At 49.4% G+C, this 12,762-nt stretch overlaps 1 protein-coding gene across 1 annotated transcript; it reads right to left on the bottom strand.

Annotated features, from left to right (window-relative positions):
• Positions 1-2,734: 2,734 nt before the first annotated feature.
• Positions 2,735-8,828, bottom strand: neff1 (neuronal intermediate filament family member 1). The gene is made up of 4 exons (XM_076025464.1): positions 7,826-8,828; positions 5,816-6,133; positions 5,590-5,714; positions 2,735-4,681 (listed from the first exon to the last, which is right to left on the bottom strand). The coding sequence occupies exons 1-4, from the start codon at positions 8,585-8,587 to the stop codon at positions 4,285-4,287; spliced, it is 1,602 nt and encodes a 533-aa protein (XP_075881579.1). The 5' UTR covers positions 8,588-8,828; the 3' UTR covers positions 2,735-4,284.
• Positions 8,829-12,762: the final 3,934 nt, after the last annotated feature.

The raw sequence follows: 12,762 nt of genomic DNA, 5'->3' as shown, positions 1-12,762 counted from the left end.
AGATTGTTTTCTGCTTACACCGACATTTCTTTTTTTTGATTTGGTCCATTTGATTGAGGGAATTGTGCTTTGAATCAGGAGTGAAACAACAAAAAGCAGCTCAACACATTGGAGGTTGTGTCGTCTTTGCCGTATCTTCACCATACACACACACACACACACACACACACACACACACACACACACACACACACACACAAACACGCACTCAGAGTGCGTCCTGCTGTCCTCCTGTTCCTGGGACTCTCAGCGTGCATGCTGGAGTTGTTACTTCTTGCTGTGTTTCAGGAAGGTTTTTCATTTTTTTGGTACATTTTTTGGCTGGACGTCCTCGGCAGCTCCCAGCAGCACTCCAGAAACAGAACTGCAGGGCTGTGGGACATCTGCAATGCAGTCTAAGTCTATATATAGCCACAGAGTTCAGGAGAGAAGGAGAGAGAGAGAGAGAGAGAGAGAGAGAGAGTGAGAGAGAGAGTGAGAGAGAGAGGGAGAGAGAGAGAGTGAGAGAGAGAGAGAGAGAGAGAGAGAGAGAGAGAGAGAGAGAGAGAGAGAGAGCGAGGAGGGGGTGAGGGCTGGGGAGGTGAGGTGAGGAGGGAAAAACAATCATTTGATCAAATGATTGTTGGAGTGAAAACGAGGTGAAGATCCACCAGCGCTGCCGTGTGAACAACCACCACAAACTTTTGCAGAAGGTGATTTTTGCGACAACCAGAATTCAAAGCTCCCACGTTCTCCCACATTTTTTACTTTCATAATTTTGAACCCCGGAGCAGCCTGGAGCAATTCTGAAAACTTCGTACAACGTTTTTAGCCCTGTGTTTACAGCTTTCTGATAAAACCGATGCTTCAATAGACCTTCCACAAGTTTGGAAGGTTGTTTAAAAACAAGGCAGTCTTAGAGGGCGGAGCCAACACCTGGCTGGAGAAACCTTGCTTGGGAGAGGTGTCAGTGAAAGATCATGGTCCTTTGTGACATCACAAAGGGCTGAATTCCAAGTTTGTTTATTTTGGCCTTTCCACTGTATATAAAGATAAGTAACTTCCTGTTAAAAAGGAAGCCAGTGCAGAAATGCCAAGAACCTGCATTCTATGGTTTGGCCAGCAGGGAGGGCCAAATTTGGTTGCAAAAAGCCTGAAATTGACCTGCTGTCAACACAAAAACAGAACCTAAATCCAATCTTGAAAATCTGGCTAAATTTGTTGGACAAAAAAAAAAAAATCAGCCAATACACTGGCAACTATTTTGTCCAATTTGGACTCTGAGTTTTTTGAGTAAAAACGTCCGTGTGTGTGTGTGTGTGTGTGTGTGTGTGTGTGTGTGTGTGTCCTGTCTGTCTGTCCCTCCGTCCTTCCTTTAACTCCTGCAGACTGATGCAGCGCTGCAGGGCCTCTTGGCTGCCTGCTAACTGCTGAGGCCGAGTGTTTTACTGCGTGATCGGGACCTTTCTCCAGTCAACGATGAGGAGAGAAGTTCAATTATGCATGCACCTCCACACACACACACACACACACACACACACACACAAATCTAAACACAGCAGCAGCAGAATGTGCTGACAGCAGCGCTCGGCACGCAAGCAGCCCAGGACCAAGGACGGGTTCTGGCCCGTCGGGCTGCCGGCCCGCTGACCTGCAGAACTCTGGAACTGATCCAGCCTGCCAGTCCTCAGTAATTCTGCCCTCTGACACGCTTCACGCCTGGGTCTCTGCCATGGAGAGACGCCAGTGGACTCACGAGTTTCATCAGGCAGGAAGTCCTGCTGAGGAGAGGCTGAGGATGCTGCTGTTTATTAGTCTTATTTTACTTTCTATTGCAACTATACTAAAATTGAATGAGATCATATTTGTTAACTTCTCGCATTTATCATCTTTTCTTTGTGGATGTTTGATCAAGGCCGATCAGAAACCCTCCCAGCGTTCAGCTCAGCTCTCAGTTTGTCGCATCATGTTGATTCCTTTCTCTCTCTCTGGTACAACAGTATTAAAGACATTCATCTCTGCTGCCTCGGTGACACCTTTATCGATCGCTTCTTGGTGCTGATAACGTCCCCTGCACGCGCGCACACACACACACACACACACACACACACACACACACACACACACACACACACACACACACACACACAGCCAACAGCCAGACCACTTCCTGCTTCATCCAATATTAACACAACAGCGGTGGAATCCTGGAGGTCGTGTCGGTGTCTGGACCACAGAGTCTGTGTGAGTGGGTGAAATCACTGACTCAGTCACTGACTCAGAGTCACTGACTCACATTTTAGTGCATTTTTTTGAAGCATGGAGCCACTGCGATGTCACGTTGACCTTGTGATCGTAGCTGCAACCATCCGTGTTGACAATGCTCAGTCAGAATCATTGCCACTCAATCAGAACAGAACAGACCAGAGCAATGTTTTTACCAGCGATGCTCATGAATTCGGTGCACAGTATAAGTAAATGAAATTTGAGTATTGCAACTGAAATACATACATATTTATTTTCCATTTCCACCTATGCTGCTGAATTCCATTCAATTCAATCTTAAAATTCATGAACAACATTGTCATAAATCCTTTCTTGCAATTTAGAAGACTTTAAATTTCTTCCTAAATAGATGCATAAAGAAAAAATTGCTTGTTTATTTAATGACTTATTTATTGTCAAATTAAACAGTAGTTTCCTCTGAATGTTAGTTCTGGGATATTCTGCACACATGACCGAGTCACAGAGTCAGTTTTGGTTAATAAATGTCTTTATTTGGCTTTGAGAGGATCTGACTGCATGAGACAGCAGCACGTGAACGCTCACAGTCGTAAAGGAAAATAAGAGAAAATGTTTGGGCATCATCCTCTCCCAGAGGAAAAAAAACACAGGTGACACTCGGGCGAACAAATGTTAACTTTCAGTCATGGTTAAGGCAAGTTATGTCTAATCATTAATATAGTTTGTCTTAAACTCAACACACAGCAAGCAGAAATCAATCGATCGGTTAATAAATGAATAAACCCCATCCAGTGCAGTGACTCCAGCTCAGAGTCGCAGGCCATGCATTCCAACCCGTCGCTCCATTCATCCGCCAGACGGACGAGTAGGGAGACACCTAGTGGAGGTTGTGGCGTTAATAGCCCTTAATATACGGCTTCTGTACCATTTGCTCCGCCCCCTTCCCCCGCCCCTCCCATAGCACCTGCTCCGCCCTCCTGCCACTCGCAGTCGCAGCTGAGGGCCGTCGGTGTCGCCGGCAGCTGCCTGACACCAGCAGACCTGCGCTCGCCTCCTCCAGCGGCAAAATTAAACACCACAACCGTTTGTGACAAGATGGCGAAATGTAAATTCAAACCAAAGATTTTTCTCTTCTTCATCCTTGACTAATCGTTTGGCGGATGAATCAGTTGACGGGTGTTGGGCTGGGGGGGGGGGTTCGTAAGTCATATACTTCCAAAATATATTGATATATATATATATATATATATATATAGAGGTTCTTTATACATACAGTCAAAATTTTCAAACTATGGTTTTTCATTTTCCCAAGATGCACTGCTTCTCACCCGTAAAGCACCGCCCACCTTCCCGACACATTGACATTTTAGTTATTGCCGTGCAGCGGATGAACAAAAATGGAACAAAGAGTTTGAACGGGATGATTGGCGGCCAGCGGCGGCGGGTCGGAATGGACAGGAAGAAGGGGGGAGGGGCCAAGCGCTCACTTCCTGCTGGGTCAACTCTGCGTTCTGACTATGTCACTCCCCAACTTTTTATTTTTGTTGTTTCATGGGTATAGAAATCAAGTAGCACCGTTAAAAAGTTGGACTGGCTGATGCTGTTTCCCGGGTTCTGTGTGTTTCTCTTGACTCCTCGGTGTGTTTGTGATCACTGTGAACCAATGATGGCGCGTTTTGCTTAAAGCCCCGCCTCCTCAGACAAGCCAAGGTGGGAAAAAGCAAAGATTTGTGCTAAATATCATCGGATTTTTAACGAGCTTTTCTTTGGACATTCTAGTCGCAAAACCAGAAATGTTCTTGTTCAAACCAGACGTTGTTTTCGCAGGAGGAGGGGCTTAAAGAAAACTTTGCGATACTTTGCGCTAGCTGCGTCCACGATAACACAGCTGCTACCATCGAAAGCGAGCTAAACTAATGCTAACCGCCCCTGAAGTGTGGGCGGAGACGGCCGGTGAGAGGTGAAACCTTTTCGTGTTTGACGGACGACGTGCTGGTTGCAGATCTGTGACTGGTGCTGAGATGGTGGTGAATGATGGAGGTGAGAGTGTCGGCGAGCCGTTTAGCTCTTGTTGTTGTTGCTCTTGGCGCTCGGGCTCTCCTTCTTCTTCTCCTCCTCCTTCTCCTTGGGCTTCTCCTTCTTCTCCTTCTCCTCCTCCTCTTCCTCCTTACCCTCGTCCTGGTCGTCTCCCTCCTCTCCCTCCTCCTCCTCCTCTTCCTCCTCTCCCTCTCCCTCCTCCTCCTCCTCCTCTCCCTCCTCTCCCTCCTCAGCCTCCTCCTCCTCTGCCTCCTCTTCCTCCTCCTCCTCTTCTCCCTCCTCCTCGGGCTTGGCTTCGGGCTTCCTGTAGGCTCCCAGGGTGTAGGTGCGAGCGGACATGTAGGAGTAGCTGGGGTAGCCGGACTGGACCATGGCTCCGCCCACCGAGCTGAGGCGGCACTCCTCACCTTCCAGCAGCTTCCTGCAGCCCACAGAGACAAGAAGATTTGTTCTTTCAACTCGGCTTCAAAAAGGCTCTGACACACATTCTAAAAATGTTCTACCTTTGAGCTCTTCTGAAATTAAGAATTAAAACTTTCAGTTTTTTGTTTTTTCTTAATGAATGCAGAGGCCTTAAAATGAACATTGTGTCACCTCTGTTAAGTCCAGACCAGACCAGTCATGACTCAGCCAACACTGTAATGACTGTAATGACACGATAATACCAGCAAAGAATTCAGCTGCTGCAGTTTTACGCTCTGTTGGTGACACTCTGACCCCTTATTCCTAGTTCATTTATTTTTTGGACTTTATGAGGCAAAGTTGTTTTTTAAAAAATGGTTCAAAATAGCTGGCAAAGCAACAAAATCTTCAAGAAAATGATTGAACTACTGAAAAGAGATGTTGCTGTTTGACTTAGAATCAGACTGGTCATTTTTTTCTCTTATGTTGTAATTTTTCTTTGATATTGTCTTGGTCTCGAACGCCAAATGTCTTGGTCTGGTCTGGATCTTGAAACTCTCTAGTCTTAATAATGTCTTGGTCTTGGTTGGTGCAGTTTTGACTACAGCACTACCATGTAAGACAAATGGAAAAGATCAAAAATATTTCCCCGCCTGCCTTACTGCTCTACCTGCACTACTGCCTAGAATCACAAATAGAAATAATGCTGCTCTCTTCCTGCAATACCACGTAGATCCACGAAAAAAGCAGCAACGTTTCGATGGTGGACCCATCATCAGAGGGAACTGTGCTCTCTTTTTCTTGCCTTACCATGCAGAAGCACCAAAGAACAGGAGACTTGACGGAAAATAAAGCATGGAACGAGACTCCGTTGAACCTCGTCAGCTCTGTTAAAGGAAACAGCTCGCTGCCTTTTCCGTAGCTCACCTGTAGGCGGCGATCTCTATGTCCAGCGCCATCTTGACGTTGAGGAGGTCCTGGTATTCACGCAGGTGACGGGACATCTCTCCTTTGGTGCTGCGCAGGGCGCCCTCCAGATGCTGGATGGTGTCCTGCACACCAGAACACACACACAAACACACACAGTTGGCCGAGTCTTGATCCTATGTTGATTTTTATCTACGACCTGGTTGACCCGGCGCCCCCGACTCACCTGCATGTCTCCGATCTCACTGTTGTGCCGGTCCTCCATCTCACCGATCTGCCTCTCCAGGGCCTCGTTGTGGCCCCTGAGGGACTCGATCTCCAGGGTGCGGGCCTGCACCTGCCGGCGGTACTCGCTCAGCTCCTCCTTGGATTGCTTGATGGCGTCCTGGTTGCGGGCCGCCGCCTCGGTCACGCCAGCGAACTTGGAGTGGTACCAGTCCTCGGCCCGCACCTGGTTCTGGGCCGACAGGTTCTCGTACTGGGCCCGGATGTCCTTCAGGGCGGCGGTCAGGTCCGGCTTGCTGAGGTCCATCTCCACAGACACCTGAACGCAGGAAAAGGAGAAGAGGGTGTTTCACATTAAGGCTTTCTAGTTGCGAGTGTGATTCTTTTATTTTGAAAGAACTGTAATTGATGTCAATGGTAGAAAAATGCTTCCCATTTGAGGGCCATAAGGAAGGTGCTGTGAGTGATTTTGTTTTTCGAACAAGTGAATAAATGAAAAAAGATTAAATCAAGTTCCAACTTACTTCCCTGTTACACTGAATTGATCACGTGCAGGTCACAATGGACTCACATTAAAAACATTCTGGAATCAGAAAAAAAGCTAATAATGTTTTTTGCATCTTGGCTCTAACACACTTATTAATCTGTGTCCGAGCTGAACTTGTGAAGTGTGATAATTGGCCCCTGTCAGTGCTGCGCTGCGGGCCTGGCGATGAGCTGAGTCGCCGCTGAGGTGCAGGGCTGATGGATGGCCTGCTGACTCTGCTGCCAGAAGATTCGCCACCTGTCAGCTTTCAGAGCCACAATAATCCCTGAAGGCAGGACAAGGAGCCCCAGGGAAATCTACCCGGCAACCGCAGGGTGGATCTGCTCGGCACTCCAGTCAATGAAAAGTCACCGTGAAATAATACTGCTGCTGCTGCTGCTGCTGCTGCTGCTGCTGCTGCTGCTGCTGCTGCTTCTTTGTTTCTTGGGATTCTGAACAAAGTGTTTGCATTTTTACCTCAAGTAACTTTGAATCTTGGAGTTTGGGACAGATTTTTGCTCATCGATTGAAATAATTGCCATCATGTTGATGATAAATGCTCAGTTCAAAACAGAACAAAACTTTTTATCTCAGAATCTCTCTTGTCTCTCATTTATCTGTAAATGTGAGCAATCGTTTCAGTGAAGGTAAAGTCAGAATTCCTTCATTCATTTTCCTGACCATGGAAAATAAAGTCACACCAAAGAGAAAAAAAAAACTATTTCGGTCATCATTAAACTGATTGAATAAGCCCTCGACTATTTCTCAGTCTATTATTACTCCTCATCCTCCTCATCCTCTGTCTTACTGTGCTGCAGTGAGGACATCCCATAATAATGACATGCAGACCTTCACGCAAATATGCGCTGGTGGTGGTCCCGCACGCGCCCCCTCCCCCGAGACGGCCACACCCCTGGATTCTGCGCTATTTGTGCGCATTATTTTGACGACCCTCTGTGTCTTCGCCATGTTGTTTCACACCGTAAAAAAAAAAGAATAGAAAAATAAATAAAAGGAAAAAAGAATGAAATAACGCCCCATAACAAAATAAACAGCTTATGGAGAACTGAATTTAACACATTTAAATAATCAATGACTTAAAAGCATTATAGCGGAGTTAAACACATGCGATTCAGTTTCATGGCGTGTTGGCGCCTCTCTAGCAGGGAACAATTAGAGGAGCTGGGCTTCATCTATGCATCATATTTCTAAGGCATAAAAGTTTGCGGATGGTTGGAGGGGGCGTGGCGCAGTGCAGCGGCGCTCGGGACCCCGCAACAGGGAGGAGGAGAGGGAGGCAGGGGGGGGTAACCGGGAGCTGCAGTGCCATCAATTATCCAGTGCGCACGAGCACCGTCCGCAAACAGCTGACGCACTGCCCCGCGCGCAATCAATCAATCACACCACCTGCAAGTGTCTGAAGTTTCGGTGCTCGTGGGCGCGCGCTGCGAAGTTGGACCTCGCTTTCGCGCGCGCGTATCATACCTGCGTGGCCTGCAGCGACGCCTGCAGCTCGTGCAGCTCCTCCTCGTGCACCTTGCGCAGGAAGGCGATCTCGTCCAGCAGCGACTCGACCTTCTTCTCCAGCTCGAGGCGCGCGAGCGTGGCGTCGTCCACGTCCTTGCGGTAGCCGCGCAGGCTGCCCTCGGCCTCCTCACGCAGCCGGCTCTCTTCCTCGAGCCTCTCGCGCAGCCGCTCCAGCGCGTCGCCCAGCTGCGCGCACTCCAGGTGCGCCTGGCTCTTCTCGTGCGTCAGCTCCTCGACGCGCGCGCGCAGCTCGCGGATCTCCTGCTCGTAGAGCTCGTGCAGCCGCGACGGCTCGCTGCTGCGCTGCCGCAGCATGGCCACCTCGGCCTCCAGCACCTTGTTGTGCTGCTCCAGGTGGTGCACCTTCTCGATGAAGGACACGAAGCGGTCGTTGAGGCCCTGCAGCTGCTCCTTCTCGTTGGTGCGGATGATCTTGAGCTCGTTGGTGACCGCGGTGGACTGCGTCAGGTCCAGAAAGGAGTCCGGCACCGCGGAGGAGGCGGCGAAGAGGCGGCCGGGCGCCGCAGCCGTGCGGCGGAAGGTGCTGGAGGTCACCATGGAGGGGGAGCTGTAGGTGCGGTGGCCGCCGCTGCGGTAGCCCCCAGCCGAGTGCAGGCGGGACGGGCTGCTGGCCACGCGGCCGGCGCGCGGCCCCTCTCCAAAGATCTTGCGGTAGGAGCTGCTGCTGCTGCTGCTGTACATATCGCTGGTGTAACTCATGGCTGCTCCGTCTTCTTCACCTTTGTTTTTGGCGCTGTCCGGTTAAAGAGAGGCAGAGAGGAGGAGTGCGTGTGCGTGGACCTGAGGAGAGCGTGAGGGTGAGAGAAGAGTGAGAGAGTGTGTGTGAGAGAGAGAGAGAAAGTGAGATGCGGGCGATGGGAGGCGCGCACAGGTGCTTTTATAGCGGTGGCGGCGGCGCATCATCTGACGCACTGACAGCAGCAGACAGCAGCGGGGAAACCTGCAGGCTCCAGCAGAAAGTCTCTCTCTCTCTCTCTCTCTCTCTCTCTCTCTCTCTCTCTCTCTCTCTCTCTCTCCCCGGGGGGACACACACTCACTCTGTCTCCCCTCTGCCCTCACACAACAACACACACAACACTCTCCACAGCAAGTTTCGTGTCTTTTGGTGCGTCACGGTTCTCTGCGTGACGCGGCGAAGTGCCATCGACTCATCGTCTTGCTCAAATCACGATTCAAACAAACAAAACAAAAAACAACAACAACAACTCATAGCTGGAGCTTTATTATGCTTGCTGCGGACTGTCACGTGTCCCCCGGGTCCACACCGGACACCGTCACTGCAGCTTTTTTTTCTGCTTTTCCAGCAGAACGGCACAGCAGATCGATGTGCAGAGCTCAGTGCCACCGTGTTTTTGGTGCTGCAGTCTGCACCAGACCCTGCACCCCTCCACCTCCTCCAGCAGCCCGACCTCCGCAGCACCGGGTGGAGGAGACTCGGCATCAGCACGGCCTGACTCCTGCTGCAGCCCAACAAACAGTGCGAGAAAAAAAAAAAACACAAACTGCTGAGTTGGAGAGCAGGATGATTCAGTTTTGGCACGATCGAATCCCTCCTGGTCCGAGCTGGAGCAGAACCGGGACCCGGACCACGCCCCTGCGCAGTCTCAACATTGTCCCCCGAACCCTCCCCCCCTCTTCCTCCTCCTCCCCCCCCCCCCGCCCCCCGTGTCAGGAACACAGGCGGGGAGTGCCGAGTCATCCCGAAATCACCTTCAGCAGCCACTTTGTCATGCACGCAGAGGCGAGCTGGTGAATATTTGATACGCGTCACGCAACCTTTTAAATCACATTTTTCATCATTAACATCAATCGGTAAACAAGATTTAATGTTGCTGTATTGATTCAAAGCAATGTCCTTTCAGAACTGGCCTGCAACCTATTAATGATCATTATGGGACTTTTGAACGGCAACAAAACAAAAACGAGAGGCCCACAGTGGAAGGAGAAAATGCTGCAGATCGCCTTTAATACAATTTGTACTTCACAGCAATATGAATTTTCACCCAAATTAATGATAAAACATAAACAATGAAATCAAAACCATTTACCCTCTAAAAAGTCCCCTCAAAAACAGTTTCTATTTAATGATAAATAGATATGGTTGGGGGGTTTCTTTATCATATATATCCTGGCCACTCGGGGCACTAAAACCTCAGAGTTGATCGAGCCAAACGCTGAGCAACAAGAGTCTCATCCTACTTTCATTTCGGCATTTCGTGATGTCTTCAGTCTCGACATCGCTGGTTGCAGCAATGGTGCGACTGCACTTTGAATTTGACGAACAGATTTTCGCGTAAATGTGTTCCTAATGAGTGCAGGGTGCAGACCAGTTCAGTGAGACTGGATCATTTTTCACAGCACACTTGACACTAATCTGACAGTACAGTGTTGGAAAACACTGCTCCATGCTGTTCACTAATGTGCACACTGGCCGGTGAATTGTCCCTGCAGGATCAATACAGCTGTTGGACTAAAGTTCTTCTTCAAAATAAGAAGATAAGCAAGTCATTCTTTGTCATACTGGGGCTTTCAAGTCAAATCCGCCCACCTCGTGCCTGACTTCTCATGAAAACATCATTTCACGCCCCCTGAAAGAAAGACTCACTTGCTGCTGTGCAGATGTGAAGCTGCTGGAAAACCACTGAGTGGTGTTTAAACCCACCACCACATAATGACAGCAAATACTTCACACTCGATTACAGCCTCATCTCATCCGGGCTGGCGGACCGCCGGCCAGACAGACTGCAGGGTCTGGGTCGCTCCGACATCCTGACCATATTTGGGCTGAAAGGGGAGGGGAGGGCGAGGGTGGTCTGTCTGAGATGACTCAGCAGGAAGCGGCAGGTAAACAGCATCCTCCCTCCTCCTGAGTTGATTCTACCGAGAGCATCGTCGGGGAAGTGATACGGGCTGTTAGACACCTCGACCGGAAGTCGGCTGCAGCTTCCCTGCAGCAGCAAGAGGCCAATCCGACACACTGGTGCAGAGACTGCCGTGTAATCTCTGCGGACTGCAATGTAGAGCAGCCCGCATTCTGAGAGAGCGCCGCTTGCACAGGGATTATGATGCAGTGCCATGCAGCAAATGGCAGGAAGAGGGCGCCATCTGTCCAGATTGAAAAAAGAAAAAGAAAAAACAAAGCAGAGAGATACACAGGGAAGAAACTTTTCACTGTGAGAGACAAAAAGACACACAGGAGGACTCGGATATGAATATCACCGCATGAAAAGAGAACCTTCCTATTGGCTGCTTAGTTATTTATACAGTCGAATGGAACCTTGCCATTGCAAGGCGGTGCGGGAGACTAACTTCAATTGAGACCAACCTCTTTTTTTTTTTTTTTTAACAGGAATTTGCAGATTACTTTCAATAAGAAAATGGTCATTAGGTATTTCATTAGTCTTATTGTTAATGAGAGATCGACGAGAAAAAACTGCAGTTTTTAGACTGGAAACAGTCGAATGTTGAATGGCAAGAGCAGCAGGCACAACAGATATTGAATGATGGTAAAAGCTCAGGTATGGAACAGAAGAGAGTCGGTGCAGCCATGTAGAGCAACAGGAACTCTGATCATAGAACAAAATGCCCAAAAATATAAACCAGATGGAAAGCATGTTGTTGTCCTTGTTGTTGTTGTTGTTGTTGTTGTTGTTGTTGTTGTTGTATGACATCACTCTGGCAACACAACACATTAGCACCCCCACTGGCCTGGCAAAGCAGTGCACAACTTTGCACCTTCTCGCCATAAGGCTTCCTCAACCAACAGCAGCAAGAATTGCTTGGAAATAAGAAGCTGGCCTGTTCACAGGTTCCTGCATGTTTCTAACAGCTGGGGGCGCCACAGAGCAAAAAAAACAAAACAAAAACAGATGAATGATGATGAAGAAGGATAGAGGAAGAAGAAGAAGGAGAAAGCGTAGCTGAGAAAAGACAGGTGTGTTCAAAGAGGGTTGACTGGCAGGCAGCTGGAATGATACTGGCCAGCAGGGGGCAGTGTGTCGCTTTACTGCCTGTTTAACCTCAATGAATCCTAGAAATAATTCTGAAACTGTCATTTTTAAAGCAGAAAAAACATCTCTGCAGCGCTTTGTGCTAATCTTGCGTTAGCATGCCTGAATTGCAAAATACATATGTTTTGCATTTCCGCACACACACACACACACACACACACACACACACACACACACACACTCATTCCTGGGATTTATTCCTTCTCTCTTCCAACATGTCTGAGCTCCTGCAGTTCTGACCGCCGACTGCTGATCAACACCATAAACACTCTTTGGCTGCTCACACACACACACCCACACACACACACCAGTATCTCTCTCTCTCTCTCTCTCTCTCTCTCTGGGGGAGAGAGAGGAGGCCCAAGCACCACAGTCGCCATCTGATTGTGTGGGGGGACCATATGTTCCGTTTGTACCCGAAGCCTCGTCGTCGAGCCTCGTTATCATGAGCCGTGACTCCTTCCACGCGGCGGCGGCGGTGGCGGCGCCGGCTCTTCTGGAGACTCGTCAGACGCTTTGATTGGCCAGGTGTGACGAGGCCTCGCCGCCGGGCCACTCAGCTCCTCCGCCTTTGTTCTGCCTCCGACACTTTGCTCCCCCTCCGGCGTCTCTGGAGGTTCAGGCCTTTCTTCCTCTCCATCTGTTTCACCACACACACACACACACACACACACATACACACACACACACACACACTTTCTCGACATGCAGTGCACACATATGCGCACTCTCTTGATCCGAGGCGCTCTCACCTCCTGTGCTGACAGCCCTCATCACACGGTGGGATGGAGCCAGTGGGTGATGGGGGAGGTGGTGGTTCCCAGCTACAATAAAACAAGGGAGATACGGTTTGATTGACACGCT

The sequence above is a fragment of the Nelusetta ayraudi genome, unplaced genomic scaffold (genome assembly GCF_046127955.1).
Source record: "Nelusetta ayraudi isolate G7.1 ecotype Tasmania unplaced genomic scaffold, CSIRO-AGI_Nayr_v1 ptg000018l, whole genome shotgun sequence".
Lineage (NCBI taxonomy): Eukaryota > Metazoa > Chordata > Actinopteri > Tetraodontiformes > Monacanthidae > Nelusetta > Nelusetta ayraudi.
The sequence above is the reverse complement of the archived record's forward strand: the minus strand, read 5'-3'. Positions and strand labels throughout refer to the sequence as shown.

What these genes read in the sequence shown, in the direction of transcription:
- neff1 (XM_076025464.1), bottom strand. Translation starts at nt 8,587, where the DNA reads ATGAGTTACACCAGCGATATGTACAGCAGCAGCAGCAGCAGCTCCTAC. An exon ending in GTGAGATCGGAGACATGCAG is followed by an intron (nt 5,715 to 5,815) that starts GTGAGTCGGGGG and finishes TCTGGTGTGCAG; the next exon opens with GACACCATCCAGCATCTGGA. An exon ending in ATAGAGATCGCCGCCTACAG is followed by an intron (nt 4,682 to 5,589) that starts GTGAGCTACGGA and finishes TGTGGGCTGCAG; the next exon opens with GAAGCTGCTGGAAGGTGAGG.